The sequence below is a fragment of the Micropterus salmoides genome, unplaced genomic scaffold (genome assembly GCF_014851395.1).
Source record: "Micropterus salmoides isolate LMB-PRFRI ecotype aquatic unplaced genomic scaffold, ASM1485139v1 Ms_hic_scaffold_2148, whole genome shotgun sequence".
Lineage (NCBI taxonomy): Eukaryota > Metazoa > Chordata > Actinopteri > Centrarchiformes > Centrarchidae > Micropterus > Micropterus salmoides.
The window spans coordinates 38,455-58,914 of NW_024041316.1; the positions used below are offsets into that span (position 1 = coordinate 38,455).

General features: G+C 39.1%; 1 protein-coding gene across 1 annotated transcript; it reads left to right on the plus strand.

Moving 5' to 3' along the window:
- The first annotated feature begins 1,606 nt into the window (after positions 1–1,606).
- LOC119916747 (nuclear mitotic apparatus protein 1-like) lies at positions 1,607–19,366 on the plus strand. The gene is given in 25 exon segments (XM_038736723.1): positions 1,607–1,727; positions 2,042–2,107; positions 2,214–2,299; positions 2,462–2,535; positions 2,814–2,902; positions 2,980–3,054; positions 3,177–3,270; positions 3,430–3,589; positions 3,839–3,978; positions 5,251–5,362; positions 5,695–5,812; positions 6,024–6,164; positions 6,467–6,580; positions 6,720–10,199; positions 10,432–10,641; positions 10,778–10,971; positions 11,647–11,784; positions 13,030–13,135; positions 13,389–13,587; positions 14,534–14,670; positions 15,876–15,963; positions 15,966–16,168; positions 16,560–16,661; positions 17,197–17,505; positions 19,149–19,366. Coding segments are annotated over 24 exon segments (6,432 nt in total). The 5' UTR covers positions 1,607–1,727; positions 2,042–2,068; the 3' UTR covers positions 19,173–19,366.
- The last annotated feature ends 1,094 nt before the right edge of the window (positions 19,367–20,460 follow it).

Consider the following 20,460-nt stretch of genomic DNA (forward strand, 5'->3'; position numbering starts at 1 on the left):
TATGACAATAATTTACCCTTTAAGGAGTTGGACAATTTCCAGCAATATCCAAAGGCCATGCAATGGAAACATGGATTACAAGGACAAAATATTGTCTACAATGCTGCATTCAGTTTAATGTACATTTCGAGTCAAGGAGATGTAACGTTGAGGCGAGCAAAGCGTTAAACTGATTACAGTGATGTTGATACAGTATCGATGGCGTATGTAGGAGCAGCTTACTTGAAAAAGGTGACAGTCGTATGAATCTAGCTTCTAAACAGTAACATGGATGACAAAGTGATCGACTACGTTGTCAGTTATAACATCACCAGACTGACGTTATCGCGAAACTAAATGTTCGTCTTGTGTAGACATTCTCAATTGAGTGCAATGAATAATACGAAGTTCCGTAACACATAACGTAAGCCTATAAAAACGTTTATAAGTGCTAGCTTGCTCTACACAAACCTCGTTAATAAAACAATACTAAAACGATACATTGAACAATCCACATGGTATATTTTTCATTCACTTTGATGAAGTCGAAGGTCCGCCTTCACCGCTGAATGCTCGCGCGCTCCCGCGGCAGGGGAAACATAATTTCCTTGGCACGACCGGTGTACGCCGAAATTCATCCTGGTTGGCTAAGTCGGGAGTCAGCACTAATATTATATTTTTACCGGCAGTCTCGGCACTGTGTTAGTGCATTGCTGCCTCCCACCGGTATAGTATCGCCATTGAAGCTTTCTTTTTCTTCTTGTTTCCGGCAGACTAGACGCATCTGTGGCGTATTGCTGCCGTCCTCTGTTCGTTATTCACATCTTAATGGTAATTGCCTATATCCTTTTGTGTAAACCAGTTTTATGTAGATACTCGATCAGTTTCTTCATTTTGTTCCAACTAACCAAATTAACTAGAGTGCGTATGATAAATATAGTTTCTCCAATTGCTCCCAGGTCTCTAAACAATTTCCTCCTTTGACGAGAGTACTTTCTACAATTTACTAATACATGCTTCACTGTTTCCTTGTCTCCATATTCGCATTTTCCATCAGGATGTTTACCAATCAGAGCCAGCCCACAGTGCCCAAACCTCAATCTGGATAGAACTACTGCATATCTTCTCTTGCATCTAAAAGCACATTTTCCTTTCTCTACAATTCTTTGTAATGAATAACATGTTCTCCCCTTCCTTTCGTTTTGACCCATCAGTATAGATTTGTAGGTGGCCTCCCCATATTTGACACATCCGGGCTTTTATCTCCTTCACTACAGCCTCTGCCATATTTCTTTTGGTTGTTTCCATAAAATATAGGTCAACAATGGGATCTAGGATCAACCATGAAGGTATATCTGAACGACATATTGGTGGACATACATTCAAATTCACAATACCAATTTACTCTGCCATAGATTTGAGTTTTTCTGTAAAGTTTGTTTTGATCCTTCTTGCTGTTCCCATAAACTCCCAATGCTGACTCCCATCGAAGCTTTGCAGCCATACAGTCTTGATATCCTGCGATAGACCTGTAGATACGAGCGCACCGCTCAGTTGACTTCCGGCTTTTAAACCAATCAACTTCGGCTATTTTCAGATGCGTCTATATGTGAAATCGGATTGGCTCGTTCAATCTGCAGCTACTCCTTTTGAATTTTGTCCGTTCGTGGCAGTAGATTTGTTTAGGTAGACGAAGAGGTTGCATCTGTCTTAAAGGACGAATTATCCGGTGGCCAAAGGCTTTGAAGGTGAGGCACTGCTTCGAAGCAACATTTTAATTCAGTTGGTCTTTAAGAGAAATAACACATGTTAAGTTACAGGAACGTTAACTGTTAGTCAACAAATAACGTAATAGGTTAAACCAAATGTTAATCCAACCTTGCTAACTCTAAGTTAGCACTATGTATGCGAGGTAAAAGTTATGTTGTAAAGTTTATTGCTAACTTTAATTACTTATTTAGCTAGTTGTGGTCGAAAATGTGTTCTATGTGCTCATATGTTAGCTTGACAAAGCTAACTGCATAACGTAAGTTACGCTCGTGCTTTGTTTTGTGGCTTTCAGGTTGAAAACCCTTTGAGGTCAGCCAAGATGGATCTTAACTTGGGTGTTAAGGCTCTTCTTAGCTGGGTAACGTTACGTTGACAGTTAGATAGTGCAAATATGTTGATTCCCGCAAGTCTTTTTAGATGGTTGCAGTTTTATTTAACCAACTTGTCAAACTATCTTTTTACAGATTAACAGTATAAAACTGTCTGACCGAGGATTTACTATCAACGATTTACAAGATGGAACAGTCTTTCTAAAAGTTATTTCTATGCTGTAAGTAATGTGTTGAAATGCTTTGCCTGTGTAAACAAACGAAGCTCAATGACCTTTGAACTACGTCTACATGCTTCTTATGTTAGTGGGTTTTTGAAAGTAACGTTTTATTCCTTTTGAATTAACCTCCACTTCATTCTTGCTTCACCTTTGTCATCTCAGGAAAAAGGAATCAGTCTCCTGTGTCAGTAATTCCATTGAGAAACGGTTTAACCTCATTGCAGACTTCCTGGAAAGTGAGTATCTCCATCTTTCAAAAAATGTATTGTTATTAACAAAAACGTTCTTGTTGAAAATGTCATGTCTGCACCTTTGACCACACCCTGTATCATTGTTGGGTGTGGTCTGAAGTGTGGCCTGTTGCACCTGTAAACATGCCAGACAGTAATGTCAGTGTGTAAAGAACACACCCTCAGTACCACCTTTTTGTTAACTTACCTTAAATCTTACAGGCAGACAGATGTTGAATATTGTTGTCCTTTGAGAATTAACCTGTATCTATTTTGTTTATTAGAGGAGTGCAGATTTAGTGAAACCAATGGCACTTCATTGTCTTGGGACAAAATAAGAGATGGCATCAACCTAACAGTGGAAATTTCAAAGGTATAAGAACAAATGAATAATTAAATAATAAACAAAGACAAAAATGTATTTTGACTCGTTCTTTGTGATACCACCAGGTGCTTTTGTTGCTCGTGTACCATGACATAATGAATGAGCGTTGCACCCTGAACATGTTGGAATGCGAAGTGGAGGTAAGCGGAGAGCTGTTTTGTTTTGTGTCCACCACTGAGATACATCACCATAACATTTAATCTATCATGTGTTGTGCTACCATTTAATTTGATGCTGATTTAATATACATTTCCACACTTAGCGGGAGATAGCAAACCTAACTGGTTCCTTTGTAATGGAGAGCGAGGGCTGTGTTTATCTGAGCAATGGGCTTGAAGCTTATTTAAAAAGGATACGTAAGTCTTACACTTTTTTTAATGTCTTCCATTTCCCCCATGATATGCCATTAACAGACATTTGTGTCACACACAATGCTTCTGTATAACACCAGCTTCCTGGTCTTGTAACATGCAAGATTTCAAATTTGTCTAAATGTATCTCTCCATGAATTTTAGATTTGTCTGTCTCTCATGAAATATTTGAGCGATCAACAACCACCTCTACCTCCAGCTTGTCGACCATTTCCTCACTGTCAGATGACGAGTCCCCTGTCTTGCACCGTGCACAGAAAATCACATTCATGGACATGCATACTGTGGCTTCTTCCTCAGTCAGGTATCAGTGTGGATTTATCTAACACAGGACTTATCATATTTATCAAATGTAAATAAGGTGATTTAACAGTCAATATTAATCCAAACTTCACTAATTTTCTTAAATAATATTTCATGAAGACTCAAACTTCACATTATGAGGCAGTCAGTATGGGTTTTTCACTGAGGTTATACAGGATATCTGTGTGGTTTGGGTATTGATCTGCTGACCCTCCCTTTTTATTTTGCTTATCTGCTTTTATTTTCACAGCAAGTCTCCTCTGCAGGATATCATGAACACACCTAAATTTCAGCTGAGGAAGATGCAACGACAGATGATCAGGGAGAGAGACTACCGAGATGGTTTGGAGAGAGAGCTGGCCACCAAGCTTGCATTCATTGCACAGAGAGGTACAACATTGAACTTTTAAATTTTACAATCACTTAAAATCAGTTAACCCCCAGACATAGCATCACAAAGACCTAACAAACCAGGAGCTGAAACCAAAGTCCCCTCAACCAGCTGGTCCTGAGGCTCTCTGCAGTAACAAGTCTCCAGCAGCCTCAGGACAGCAACACCAACTCAAGCAGACCAAACCAAATTATCAACAAGCAAAAAGAAAAATATATTGAATACTGGAAAGAAATGAAGAAAACACAAAGTAAATTATAATGTTATCTGACCCTAAAAAGAGAATTCATACTGGCAAACTACCTGAGCACAATAAAATGTCCTACACTAAGAAAAATATTGACAACATACAGACTGAGTGAACACAGCCTGGCCATTGAAAAGGGTTGACACAGACAGAGCTGGCTACCAGAAGAGGAGAGACTCTGCTCCCAGTGTGACAGGGGACAGGTAGAGACAGACCTGCACTTTCTAACCTCATGTCTTAAATATAAAACACTGAGGGGAAAAAAACATTGCAAACATTTGCCAAATATACCCTGAATTCGAATTTATATCAGACCCACAGAAACTCCCCTATTTACTGGGAGAAATGCCTAAATATCAAATAATTGCTGCAAAATATATCTCCTCATGCCATGAACTGAGGACAACCAGTGGAAAGTGATAAATAATTGTACAAATTTTCAAATTATTATTTTGATTGTTTGATATTTTAGTTATTGTTCCTTTATCTGTATTTTATTTTTAGATTTTACATTTGATACTGTTTTTTGTTTGTTTTTTTTAAGTAAAAAAAAAAAGTATACATTTTTAATATTTTGTCTATTAATACACACAGACGTTACTGCTTCATTTATTTTTTTATTTTCATTTTCTAACACATGCTTACTGTTTTATTTATTTACTTTTATTTTTAATATTTATTATTACATAAGTTTTATTTTTAACACACACAAACAACTTTTACTCTTTTATTTACTTATTTAATGAAATGTATGAAATTAATTGTTGTAATTTATTGGCCATATTGTTGTTATACATTCATGCCAATAAGCTGATTTGAATTGATAAAACATTGTTGGTAGGTTAACCTATTTAGTTTTACTTTTGTAGTCTGTTTCTTTTCTGAGTAATATTTAACAAACATGTAGTGTTCTGTCTAAGTGCTACTGATAATGTACTCTTTAGTTAACTAAATTTGTTCTGCTTAGGAATGTCTATTTGTTTCTCTTCAAATAAAACTCGGTTCTATACTTTGTTTTCTTCAGAGTCCCATATTAACCAGTTGCAGTACCGCCTGGATAAGTTGAAAGAGGAGCAAGGTGATCAAGAGCAGGTCATCAGGGAACAAATTAATGAGCTTGAGACCAAGAACAATGTGTAAGTACCCAAGAACTGAACTAAACAAATTGTTGTTTATTAATGCATGACAGAGCTAATAACACCTTTTACACCAAAGATGCAAATTTAAAATGATTGTCCATTTTAAAATGAAATGGACTGAGCTAGTACCCTGTAAGTTACAAAATGTTGTTTTTGTTTAGGCTACAGCTAAACTTTATGACCTAATACAAATGGCAAATACAGTTATTAATTTAATCAATCTCACAATTTGTATGCGCAAGAAATTTACTCTTTCATACCTAAACCCAGCAAAAATTTGCTGTAAAACTGACTTAAGAATATGCTTTGTTTACTGCTTTGTGTCTTAGGTTACAAATGCGTCTTAATGAGATGTTAAAGCAAAATAAAGACTTCAAGAGTAACTCCTCACTTATGGAGCACAAAGTGGATGAGCTGACAGAAGAAAATGGTGTACTCTCTTCCCAGGTAATGAATGACACATGACAGTCTCATAACTGTCCTCTCTGTTATGAGGGGATTAGCAGTCAAACGTGCTGGTAGTGTTGAGTGTCAGTGAGTTTGGCGATAACAGTCTATGGTTGTTACCCTTTCACATTACATGGAATCACGTGTTAATGTTCAAATCAGAACTTTTACTTAATAAAGATTGTAAAGGCTTTCTTTTAATATTTTGCAGATGAGAGCAGTGTGTTCACAGCTGGCCATCTTTGAGAAAGAAGTTGACAGGCTGACAGAAACTCAAGCATCTGCTCAGGAGGAGTGGAAAAGCAAAACAGGCCACCTAGAGTCTGAGCTCAATCAGGCTACTGCTGAAAAGGTAGATATATCCTTTCAACAGAAGCCGTGTTTGCAACAAGCTTTTGGCTTTTTTAATCTTTTAAGGGATTCAAGTTGTAACCACTAGAATTAAACATGGTTTTAAAAAAGCATATGTTATCTAACATTGTTATAGTTTTATGTTGTTACTGTATTTCTGATGGGCTATTTATAAAGCATAGCAATCGTTTGAGTTTTGTGTTGACTGGAAGCAATCATTTTACTTTTCCATTATTCTGAGTCTGATTTACATTTTGGGTTCTACACAAAGCGTTTTAATGTGCTATGCTCCTTGTTTCTCAGGAGCTTCTGACTGAACAAATCCAGATCCTCCAGGGAAAGATTTCCTGTTTGGAGGAAGAAATAAGCAGGGCTGCTAAGGAAGAAGTAGGAGAGAATATGGGGCCTGTAATGGAGGTAATGTATGTGTAATAGCTGACAAGAATACTATAAAACTAAGCTCAAATGTTTCAAATTCAACTCACACATTTTCTCAATTTTTGAATTCTATTTTGATTAGATGGTTACTGATGGTCTTCTCTTCTTAAATTGCCAGAGAGAAATGTTTGAGATGGAAATCGGTGGTTTGAAGAATGAGCTTGTGAGCATGCTTAGTTCCCTGAAAAAGGCAGAAATGGAGATTCAGGTCAAAACACAGCAGCTGGCAGAATATCAGGAAGAAATTACTCAACAAAAGGATCTCCTGAAGCAACAGAAGTCATGCACTGAAGAAATTATTCAAGCCAAGGATGAAATTATAGACAAGTTGCAAAAGGAGATCACTGAACAGAGAGTATTCCTTCAGCAAGAGATCCAAGATCTCAAGCTTCAACTTCACCAAGTTGAGCATCAGAAAACTGAGCAGACAACCAGACTACAGCAGCGAATTACTGCTTGTGAAGCAGAAGTTGAAAAACTAAAGGAAATTAAGAAAGAGAAGGAAGATCTTCTCTGCCAGACTGAAGAAAAGGTGAAAGATCTTGAGACAAAGTTATATGCTGCCAGTTCTCTCTTGGCTGGTAAAGACCAACAGATTAACGGCCTTAAAGAAGAAGTTGACATTCTTACAGATGAAACAAAAAAAAACAAAAGTGAAATTCAAGCCAAAGAGGAAATGCTTGCCAAATTACTTCTGGAGAAGTCTAACGAGCAAGAACATTTTCACAATAAAATCCAGACCTTGACAGTCCAAGTTCAAGACCTTGGCTTGTCGCTCAGACAGGCTGAGCAGGATATTCAACTTAAGCAAGACCTACTAACTAAAACCCAGCAAGAAAATGTTCAACAAAGGGAGATACTCCAACAACAGATTGTAACCTGTGAAGAAAAGGTCCAGCAGTTAATTGAAGAGATACAGGTCAAAAATGAGCAGCTTGTTGTTCTAAAGAATGAGGGCTCTCGACAGTCTGAATCTCTGGAGCAAGAGATTAAAGCTCTAAAATGCCAACTAGGACATCTGAATGACTCTCTCAGGCAGGCAGAGGAACAAATTCAGTCTCAAGAGGTAATGCGTACAAAACAGGAGCAGGAAAGTGAAAATCAGAAGGCGATCCTGCAGCGACAACTCTCTGCTTCTGAGGAAGAGGTGAGGAAGATGAATGAGGAGATCCGGATTAAAGAGGAACAGCTGATTCTGCTGAAGACTGACAGTTCAGCGCAGTCACAACTTCTACAGCAACAGATCCAAGATTTAAAGACACAAGTGGAGATTCTACACTCATCACTGAGGAAAGCTGAGGAGGATTTTAAATCCAAGGAAAATCTGTTTGCTGAACAGCAACTACAGAGTACTCAGGGTATGGAGGCACTCCAAGTGCAGATGGTAGCATCTCAAGATGAGGTGAAGAGGCTAAATGTAGAGATCCATGCCAAGGAGGAGCAGTTGGTTCTCCTAAAGACTGAGACCTCTACACACTCTGAGCTGCTACAGCAGGAGATTGAAAGCCTGAATAAACAAATAGAAAATATGAACCGTTCTCTTGAGATGGCCAAGGACCAGGTTCAAGCCAAAGAAGACTTGATTGCCAAGCAAGAGCAGGAGAGCACTTTGCAGATTGAGGCACTCGGAAAGCACAGTGCAGTTCTCGAGGAAGAGGTTAATCGGCTGAGAGAGGAGATCCAAACTAAGGAGGGTGAGCTGGACATGTTAAAGGTCGAGAACTGCAAGGAGTCAGAGGTGCTACAGAATGAGATCCATTCTCTGAGGGACAAAGTACAAAGTTTGAATGAATCCTTGAAGACTACACAAGAGCAGGTTCGTGCAAAAGAGAATCTGCTGACTCAGAAGGAAATGGAGATTTCTCAGGAAAAAGATGCATTCCAAAACATGATGGCAACCTCTGAAGAGGAGATGAAAGGGCTTAGGGAGCAGATCAAGGCTAAAGAGGAACAGCTGGTCACACAAACTAAAGAGAGCTCCATAAATTCTGACTTGTTCCAGCAAGAGATTGAATGTCTAAAAAGCCAACTAGCTAATTTGGGTGACTCTCTCAGAAAGGCTGAAGAGAAGATTCAGACTCAGCTAGCTGTGCTCACCAGCCAGGAGCAGGAGAGCGCTCATCAGAAGGATCTCCTGCAGCGACAACTCTCTGCTTCTGAGGAAAAGGTGAGGAAGATGAATGAGGAGATCCGGATTAAAGAGGAACAGCTGATTCTGCTGAAGACTGATGGCTCAGAGCAGTCACAACTTCTACAGCAACAGATCCAAGATTTAAAGACACAAGTGGAGATTCTACGCTCATCACTGAGGAAAGCTGAAGAGGATTTTAAATCCAAGGAAAATCTGTTTGCTGAACAGCAACTACAGAGTACTCAGGGTATGGAGGCACTCCAAGTGCAGATGGTAGCATCTCAAGATGAGGTGAAGAGGCTAAATGTAGAGATCCATGCCAAGGAGGAGCAGTTGGTTCTCCTAAAGACTGAGACCTCTACACACTCTGAGCTGCTACAGCAGGAGATTGAAAGCCTGAATAAACAAATAGAAAATATGAACCGTTCTCTTGAGATGGCCAAGGACCAGGTTCAAGCCAAAGAAGACTTGATTGCCAAGCAAGAGCAGGAGAGCACTTTGCAGATTGAGGCACTCGGAAAGCACAGTGCAGTTCTCGAGGAAGAGGTTAATCGGCTGAGAGAGGAGATCCAAACTAAGGAGGGTGAGCTGGACATGTTAAAGGTCGAGAACTGCAAGGAGTCAGAGGTGCTACAGAATGAGATCCATTCTCTGAGGGACAAAGTACAAAGTTTGAATGAATCCTTGAAGACTACACAAGAGCAGGTTCGTGCAAAAGAGAATCTGCTGACTCAGAAGGAAATGGAGATTTCTCAGGAAAAAGATGCATTCCAAAACATGATGGCAACCTCTGAAGAGGAGATGAAAGGGCTTAGGGAGCAGATCAAGGCTAAAGAGGAACAGCTGGTCACACAAACTAAAGAGAGCTCCATAAATTCTGACTTGTTCCAGCAAGAGATTGAATGTCTAAAAAGCCAACTAGCTAATTTGGGTGACTCTCTCAGAAAGGCTGAAGAGAAGATTCAGACTCAGCTAGCTGTGCTCACCAGCCAGGAGCAGGAGAGCGCTCATCAGAATGATCTCCTGCAGCGACAACTCTCTGCTTCTGAGGAAAAGGTGAGGAAGATGAATGAGGAGATCCGGATTAAAGAGGAACAGCTGATTCTGCTGAAGACTGATGGCTCAGAGCAGTCGCAACTTCTACAGCAACAGATCCAAGATTTAAAGACACAAGTGGAGACTCTACGCTCCTCACTGAGGAAAGCTGAGGAGGTTTTGAAATCCAAGGAAAATCTGTTGGCTCATCAAGAGCAAGAAAATACTCAACAGAGGGAAACACTCCAAAGCCTACAAGAGAAAGTCAAACAAGCTGAGATTCTGCAGAAACAGATTTCTTTGCGTGAAGACGAGATCCAAAAGCTTAAAGAATCTCAAAGTAAGAAAGAATGCTGCTTCCTTCAGACTGAGAGAGACCTCCAGAAACAGCTATCGGCTAAATCGGAAGCTGCGGAACACTACAAGGCACAGGTTGGTGTGACCATAAAACACAATTCAGTCTCACTACTTGATCTCTGTATACATCATAAAATGATTGATATAGACGTTTTGTTTTATGCTTTTTACTTATTGACCAGTAATATCAACTGCTCCTGCTCTCTTCATGAGCATACTTGGTTGGTTTGTTCGTTTGGTGTCAGACGAGTAGGCTTGACTAAGAGATTAATACTAAGTTCTTTGTTTTTTCATCACAATGCCACAGATGGAGAAGGCAGTGAACCATTACAATGGCAAAAAGCAGCTTCTTCAGGAAAGCCAAGAGGAGGTGGCCCATCTCAAACATTCCTTAGAGGCTAAAGAGCGAGAAGTACAGGCCATTGCCATGGAAAAGAAGATTCTTCAACTGGATTTGGAGAAAGCCCTAACCAGTGAGAAGAAACTTGTGAGCACGGTGGCTAGTTTGGAGGCACAGGTTGGTATTTTCAAACATTTAAAAAAGAGTCTTTTTCATCGCTGGATAACAGCACACTGAGTTCAATGACTTTGGTGCATTTTTGCTGCATATCACCCTGATCTTTATCGATATTGTTATATCTGTATTCTTTTAGCTGACCTTTGCTGACCGTAAACTGCGTGCACAGAATAAGGTTCAAGTTAAAGAAGAAAGGTCAACAGAGACATGTTTCTTTGAGGTTCCCGGCATGCGCTCAGGTGTTCACAGTAGAGCACGTGAAGTGAAGAGAACCATGAGTGCTGACAGTCTGGACCAGAGCTCTCTGGAAGATTTTCTGGACTCCACAAGGTAATACACCTCTAAGAAAAATAGCCTGAAATATTTCAGGTCTGCAGATATCTCACTGTGATTGCAGCTATTTCATAATTTGATTAAAAGTACTAGAAAACATTTCTATAGTGTTTAGAAAATCCTGGAATTTCATTTTCGTAGTTAAAAATGTCAGGAGCCAGTCTGAAGGATCAGCTTTTTTTATTTATTTATTTATTTATATATTTTTGATCCCTTTTGTTCTTTGGGTTATGCCATTTACTAAATGAGTGAACCTCAAAATTCAAAATAAAAGTATAGTGTATTTATGTTGGGGACATGCCACATTTTGCAGGACCAGCAAAATCTTCTCTCTACACACTCTTTAAAACTGCTAACTGCATCTAAACACTCAAATTTCAATCAGACAGTTTTTCTACCCAAAATAACTGAATAAATGAAAAGCTGAAAAGAGACCATCTCCTGCTTTTCACCTATTTGGGTTTGTAATCTTGCACTATGTTTAAAAAACAAAAACAAAAAGTTGACTTAATGTTTTTCCAACTAATGAGTTCCCATTGTCATAATGCTACAACAAGGTAAAGAAGGAAGAAATAAAACTTGAGAAAGGCAGAAAAGCCAGAAAATCTTTCATCAGCGTAGTGGGAATCTATTGTGTAATCTCTCTCAATACTGTGTTTTTTACCTTTGCAGGAAACTCTCAGCGCCTGATGAATCAAGCACACCGCTTGTCCGCAGTTCAGAGCGCTTGGCAGAGAAACGCCGGGGTCTATGTGCCGAGTCACTGGAAACCCTTTACTTTACACCAATAAACAACAAACAGATCAACAGGTACATCACACAGTTGAGACACTCTTGGTTTTTCACAGAATATCCACTGTCATGTTTTTTTCTTTTTAATATGATATATATTGATATATATTTTCAGTATATTGTATACTGACTGTAGATTTTAATGTCTTTTATAAATTGCTAAGCTTTACTCAACCTTCATTACATTGTGAATATATTTTTAGAAAATTCAGTTGGGTTGATTTCAGCTTCTCCTGTTGTCAGTTTTCCTGTATGTGGAAATCGTCTATCATCCAGAGTAAACACCAGTATAAAAGCTATGCTCTTCAAGACTAGTCAAAATGTTTTGTTTGCCTGAACCCATTATCAGTTTACTAGTAGTCAATTTGAAAAATTTGATTTGTAGATAACAGTAATGGCACTATGACGATAGAAGTAAAAATGTTGGAACTCTTGAACAATATAATTTATAATCCTTTAGATTTTAGTATAGCTCATCCAAATCAAGTTAAGTAAAATTTGACTCTCCCACTAGGGGAAATTTGCTTGCAGTCAGGTATTAAAAACATTCAGTACATCATATATACAACATACCAGACAGGACAGAGAGACAATAAGATTACTTCATATGAAGACGAGGTGTGCAAATTGCTCAGTGGAAAAGTGCTTGTGCTTCAATCATTTGTGCAAATTTAGTCTACAAATTACAGTGCAAACAAAAGAGTCTTTGAGTTCTTTGAGTATGGAAGTCTATCTTCTGCCCGAGGGCAGAATCTCAAACTCCCCCTGCAGGGGATGTCGGTACAAGCCAATATGGCATGAACTTCCTTGCGACCTGCCGATCGTAAAGGTTCTGTGTTTGCCCCCCATCCCCCCCCCCCCCATATTTTTAATGGCCACTCTGACAAGTCGACTAAGCCTATTCTTCTTCTTCGCCAGATTCAGGTTCACAAACCATGCCACAATACAAGGATGAGTAGAAATAGCAGTAAGCAATAGTTGTCCTGACTACAGGCTTCATATGTTTAACCATGCAACAGTGAACACGGATTTACTTAAGCTACAGCTCATCTAAAGTTCATTATTTTGTGGTATTTATTTAAAAATAATCATCCAGTGATTTATCGGTTTGGAATAAAAAAATAAAAAAATTAAAAAAAATCGGCCGGGCAATTCTCTCTTCCTTAAACGCACACAATTTCCTGACTATTTATTATTATTATTATTTTTTGAGTAACCAAACTCATTATTATTGAGATTCTTGTTTTCTTTTTCATCGCCTAGGACCAGTACAGCGCACAAAATGGAAGTGGATTCAGCCTGTAGAAATCCAACTTCTTCTGTGAAGCGACGCAGGACCACTCAGGTTATTAACATCACCATGACCAAGGTGGAGGAAACTTACTTGCAAACTTGTTGCATGTTATGCATGTTCACAACAACACAACACTGTTCAATAATCATTAACGTTTAATAATCACAATGGTTTCTGTCTCTCCCTTTCTCAAATATCGTCTTTGTGCATTTTGAGGCTAAAGCTGTTTTTTTTTGAACCTGAATTTTTTTCTTGCACTTCAAACATCGCCACACTCTCACTACAGTATTATTGTAGCCGTATTTGATTGTTGAACTGTGATCTGTAGAAAACCCCAGGTGGAAGTGAAGCTGATGAAACTTTCTATAGTCTGGCCTCCGCTCGCTCCCAACCAAACCTCTCCAATGCTCCCTCTGCACAACCCGTGTCTATGGAGCTCTTTGGCACACCAGCCAGAATGACCGGCGCTGCCAACGACCAGCTCATCGGTCTTCCAGGGTACAGACGGAGCGCAGTCCATTCACAAAGTAAGTAGATACAATTCTCACTTGCAGAAAACATGCCGAGCTGTTAAGTGTTTTTTTTTTTTTTGCCTTTTCAACCCATGTGAGTAACATGGAGCTACGGGTGAAACGAACAGAAAACACTGAAAGGGGACCATCACAATTACCTAGACATAAAGGTGACGCCATTATATTGTATTATATCCAACAGGCCAAAACCCCAATATATTCAATTAACTGTAATGTAAGAGTTTCTCACATTTTGACACTTGGAAAATTAAATGGCACGTTTGCATAAAAATGACTTTCTTTTTATCTGATCAATTTTCTCCATATCCTGAATCCTTCAGAACCAGACTGGTTCATGTTTACATCTCCACCTTACTTAAAAACACGTCATTGGAAACCTGAGACATCATATTAGCAGGCTACAATGCTACAACCAACATTTAATATATAAAAAAAAACAAAGTTTAAGCCACTTGACCTATTTTTTATTTTTTATTTTTTCTTCAATACATGAGACATTCACAGCCTCTGACAACTAACAGTGCAATTCAGAGCCCTTTGTTTACCTGTGATTTTCTCAGACAAGGAGTTGATCACCCTGTACGACAGTTGAGGAGTTAATTGTGTTTAGCCGTCTTAACTAGCATTCAGTACTGAAGCAGCAAACAGTCACACTGTCCTGATTCCATCACATTTTCTATCACAGATACTTGCTCTTAAGTGACTTGGAGACAAAACTCTGTTTTGTAAAGGTTTACAACATGCCATGCTGCTATTCTGATTTGATTGTAAAATTTAGATTAGAATTTAGGGCTTTTCCACTGATAATGTGAATCACCGATGAGTACAGCCGTACTAATAGTTATTGATAAACTATAGTAATTGATCACAGAGAGTTGTTGACTACTGTAATACCCGCATGTACATCTCATTTATTTTGTCAACATCTGTTTGTCGTCAGCCACGAGTACATTCTGCGTGGGGGCAGAGAACGAGCCAGACGGTGCACCTGACGATTGGATGAGGATTGCTGAGCTCCAGGCCAGGAACAAGGCCTGCCTTCCTCATCTAAAGAGCAGCTACCCTGTGGAGTCTGAGGTTAGTAGGGATACTTGTAGACATGCCGAACAACAAGCATACAATCACACATGCACATTAAAGATATTCCTAATTAGTTGTGGAGACGGTTATAAATAATGCTTAGGGAAGTGGATTTTTCCAGATCTGTAAGTACTGGAGCTGGCCAAATGAAATGGAAGGATTTGAGGTCATCTACAGGCTGACTTGTGTAAAGTTTTCTCCTTTTTCAAGTATCAACAAGGATGTTCGTTTGCGTTCAGCTGCCAATTCCACACCTGCGCAGTGTGTACCACAGTCGCACTCACGCATCAGTGGTACGTAACGTGTTGGGCAGTAATACTGTAATTTTACTATTCCCAGTAAACAGTAATGTAACAGATTACTATTTCCAAAACAGTTACATTATTACAGTTAGGTTACTAATCCAGGTAACGCTGCGCTACTGAACGCACCATCCCTGACGTAAATGCGAAACCGCGCTGCAGGTCAGCAGCAGCTGTCAGCCAAAAAGCTAAAGGAAGACTAGAATACAGGGAGAGAGGGATTTTCGACAGCTATAAGAAACATTATTGCCATTATTGTGTCACAGTCTAAGATGCAAAGAACGTTGTCGTCCGTTGTAAACTTTGTGCGACCAGCAAAAAGATTTTGACCGCGAACCATTCTACATTTATACTTAGGCTAATTGAGGCATCAGCTAAAGCAACACAGCAACGTGAAACTCAGAAAGTGTTCTGTCGATTTATGCTACCTATCAAGATGTGCTACTTTAACAATTAGGCCACCAGGTCTTAAACAGGCGACAACCTTTGCTGCTGTCTCTTATTCATTAAAACTTCTACTGAACTAATTTGAAAGTTAGTAGTTATTATTTAGTTATAGACTCAATTATTGCATGTTGCACATTTAGCTGTTGAAGTTTGGTAAAAAATTAATACAAAATAATAATTATAGAGAGGTTGCGATGGAGCAGTGGATTAGACACTTTGACTCTGATTCCCACTGCAACACATCACACAATAAGTTATTGTCATGGGTCCTGCTTTACCATCTATGTTATAATAGAGCCGCGGCCAGTTTTATTGGGGTGTGGGAGGGTCTCATTATATATTTCCTGCCTTTTTGCCCTTTCAGCATTCAGGCATGTGATTGGCAAATGTTATTATAGCTTTAAAAGATTGGAAGTTTCAGTTTTTAAAAAAACCCTCTGTCTCTTCCTGTAGACCGGCCATGGCAGTGTGTTCGTTTTTACAGATGAAGAACTCAGAATGGGCGACCCGTCTGACACAATCCGTCGGGCGTCTATGATGCCGGCCAGCTGCAAGACTCTCTCTCCTCCCATCGGCACTCCCTCATGGTGGGACACGCAGGTGCCGCAGCCAGCAGACGTTCTCATCGCATGTCCTTGATGCCAGGCCAGCTGCCATCCAACACGGTCAGCTCCTCTCATCTCAGGAGTCCGAAAGGGATTAAGCGGTCTTCATCTACATTGTCCATACATCAGACTTCGCCAGAGGTTTGTTTGCATTTGTACATAGTTACATCTTGCATTACTTCACGCTTAAGTCTGACTGTGGCACTGTAGACACATGTTTTATGTAATTTCTTTCTTTCTTCTTTTTTTTAGATGTATTTTTCTTTATTGCCTCATGACAAACTATATATTAATGTTAAAGTTTAGTGTTCATATTTTATTGTCCACTTCATAGTGGAACAATAAACTAATTAATTATGTTATACTGTGTCTTTGTCATTACCCTGAAGATCAGTTTTTGTGTCTGTCTTTCATACTCTTATCTTAAGCTCTTTGGTGATAGTCATTGTACAGTCACAAAACTACATGAATGTAAGCAAAAATAAGTCATAATTGTAACTTGTACTTATCTCTCTCGGTCTCCGTCTGACAGAAAAGGGTGAAGGCCAGCTGCTTCCCCCGTCCACTGACTCCCAAAAACAAGAACGTGAACAGTGGGCCCTCCACCTCTAAGCTTCACCCTGCCCTCAGTCCAGTGAGTGTAATATATCTCTCTCACACACACACACACACACACACACACACACACACACACACACACACACACACACACACACAGTGTTTCCTCTAGGATTTTTTTTCAGCAGGGGGGAAACAACAGACTTTTCTTGGTCTTGAGAAGCTGACACACTGTAACAGATACCGTACATTTACTGCCAGAATATTTTCCTGCGCTCGTGTTCAGTCACTTTCTGCCACTCGGACAATCAAACACTCGCTACGCACCTCCTGATTCAGAGTTACGCTGCTCTTATAATACCATCTGTCACGTATGTTCTACATAGAACGAGGAGAGGAAGCGAGCTGAGCATTGAGTGTTGCCGTGCTCGCACAGTGTGCGACTGAAAACATTTGTAGCGCATAGTTTAATGGTCGTGGGAAATTTTAGTGCCGTGCGTGATCCAGCAGCGGTGCGCCGCAGGGACAGGGACAACATTGTTTGATAATGTAATCATACACATTGTGTTTTGCATGCATCCATAATAATTTCACTTACGTTACTCTCTTAGGCCGAGCGGAGGCAGTCTATGATGTTCACTGTTGAGAACACCCCTAAGAACAACAACTACCTGAGGAAAGGGCTGAACAAACTACGCAGCTCCACGCGGAAATCCCCGGGCAAAAGCTCAAAGAAGTCGCCAGCTCAGACATCTGCGCGCAAATTCCAGGAAAACACACCTTCTGCAAATTCTCGCACTGGAGTGGGGCGAGCAGGCAGAACTGGAAGCTCTCTTGTGGCAGCTAAAGGACAGAGGAAGTCTCCACGAGCCACCACCAGTACTGCAAAGTCTCCTGGACTGACCGCTAGTGCTCGCAAGGTAAACAGACAAATTTGTTCAGTGTTTAACAAGGTACACTTAAAACATCCTTTTTAAGGTACCCTGTGGAGTTTTCTCTGTCTGCACTTAATTTGCCCATGGCAGCGTGCTACTTGTTGTTATGGCAAGGGAGGGATAATCTGCTTAAAAGGAGTCCAGGTGGCATATAAGGCAATAGGTATGATGTAGAATCTCTATCGGCTGATAATCAAACAGCCGCACGTACTGTGGTAAATTTTTTAGTTAATGTTTTCAAAGCTTGTGTTGGTAAGACCGTACTGTAACTTTTTCATTTGGTTACAGTCACGACAAACCATGTGAGATAAATTAATAGTCTGCAATGTTTACAGTTCTACTGGTAAGTGTGGTTTGTCGAACAGTGCCTGTCCATTTTAAGTTGGTAAGAACAGCTTGTACCGTTATGTGTGCTGAATTGAAATGGAGTGGAAACCCCACCTAACTGGCAATGTGCCTGTTTTGGTGCGCACTCATTGTGAACATATTCATAATGTACGTTCAGTATTTCACACTAAAACACATCGTATCAATCTATTTTTTTTATGTTTTCACACGGTATTTATATTGCTTTACATGGTTACTTTTATCGTACATTACCGCCCTCTGCTGTCAGCAGACATATAGACCATGTCTGCGCTGTACAGCTGTGGTACTGGTCAAAACCTCCAAGTTATAGTGAGAAACACTCTATTACAAACAAACAGATTTGGTTTTTAATACATGGTATTTGCAGAAGGTTACTTTCACAATCAGTGCCAATCAGGTGAAAGCATAGCCACTGTAATACCTGTTTTTTGTACAAGGAAAATACCACACAATTTTTTACTTGTCAAACAGGTTTAACAGTGGCATTCTGTTCAGGTGTGCCAGTTCCCTGGTAATGTGGATGTAACGCAACTAAGCATTTTCTGCTTTGATGAATGAATGAATAATATGTTTGTAAAGTATGTGTGTAGTGATACACTTTTTTGTTGTTACACTTGAGTCTAAACTTGATGGTAATTTGAGTCCATAGTCAGTGGTCCCTCCTAATTTACGCATTAAGGAGCCAGAGCAATGTAGCGCCTTAATATGACGCAGTCTAACACAACCCCAACTATAATCTCTAAAAGGATTCTTGTCAACTCCTCTGTGGCACTTGGCATTGCAGGGCTATTGCATTAAAATGTACAAGTGTACCTAATAAACTGGTACCTTTTGCGTATATTGAAAAAACTATTGGAGACGGATTATGTGTGGGTGTCCCTCATTAGTAATAAAGCTTATGAAGCAAAACTGCGTGATAAGAACTTGCTTGATATGTGTTCAGTAACTGCTGAATTTTAACAATGTTTTCAGGCGCTTGTGTCTATAAATGAAGAAAATCCTGCTGGATGTTAAAAGGTCAATATTGCTTAATAAAAGTAATTTTAATTTAGTTAATGGGGCTTTGTTTCCTCACACTGGCTGGGTGTTGGTTCTTATATTATAATAACTCACGGTGTGTTCATTTTATTTATCAACCTAAGGGGTATCCACATGTCTGTCAAATACCAAGCACTGGCAGCACTTTACAAGTCATATTTATATTTTATTGAAATGTGTTTCTGTTGTTTAATTCGATTTATTTTTTTTATATCCCACAGATGATGAGCAGGATGAAGGTGTGAGGACTGGTTCCCAAATTGGAGTCCACAGTTTTACTTGATCATACTTTTTTTTCACTTTTTTCTTTTCTCAAACCCAACTTTGTTTTTATTGTTGTCGTTGGGACTTTTGACAATCTTGTCTTAATCTGCCTTTTATTTTTCTTTGTATTATATTTACATGTTTGTCAATAAAACAATAAAAAAATTGCACATTGTGGCAAAGCCTCCTAGTTGAGCCCTTAAACAGTTCTCAAGAGTTGAGTGACTGAATGCAGCTCATGGATCAAGTCAAAGCAGTGTCTCTTGTGTCCTTAACCATTCATTGTTTAAATGTGTTCAAATAATCTGATTAATTCTGACAGTTAATCAAACTATATATTAAAGTTTTTAAAGTTAGGTAGCACGTTCCTTCAGCTCATCAATTAGTTTTGGTCCTTTTTGCTAACTTGGCAGAATGAGCTTCCTTAATTTAAGCATATTTATTACATTGGAAGTCAATTTTGATTGATGAAATGTATTTCCTAGGAAATCATCATCCAAAAATGTTGGTGTTCTACATGTTAAATTTGAAAGGCGGAAGCTTGAAATCCAGTGTCACATGTCAGTTCAAATTAAATAATAATTTATACTATTGCAGTTCATTTAAACCTGGTTTGAGGTATAGTGCTGACTGTTTCCCCACATGAAGAGGTCCCTTTATCGCCCACTCAAACACAACTTCCGCTGTGCGTCTCGAACCTTCAGAACAAAAGCAGAATATTTAGAGTAATAGAGGTTTTTTTGTATTTGTAAAGTCTATGTACTTGTCATACCTAGTACATGAAAACACATGACTGATCAGTGTAAATAATTAAGATTAGAAATTCTGTGCACCATTTTTAACTGGAGGCTAAATAATGGTAGCCAGTAAAGGTGTAGCATAGGTTATTAGTATGCGTGAACAATTAATTTACAAACTGTACACCTGGTCTAACCTGTTTATTGCGCATTTAATCTGTAGCTATGTAACAAAAATCACTTTGGCTCTTAAAGTAAGAAAGATGGTATAATGTCACTTTAAATATTGTACAATGGTGACTTTGTGTGAGGAGAAAAGTAATTTGATGTCTGATTTGTGCATTTAAATTAAAGGGGGTATTGCAGTATTATCATGTTATAAAGTTTGGGTGCCTAAAGTATGTTGCATATCTAAAGATAAAATGAGAACATGAAAATAAAGCGCAGGCCAAACAGAGCATTGAGTATCTGCACTAACAATCAACAGATTTTATTTTAATTTTTGTTTTATTTTTTTTTTTTTACAGTGGAC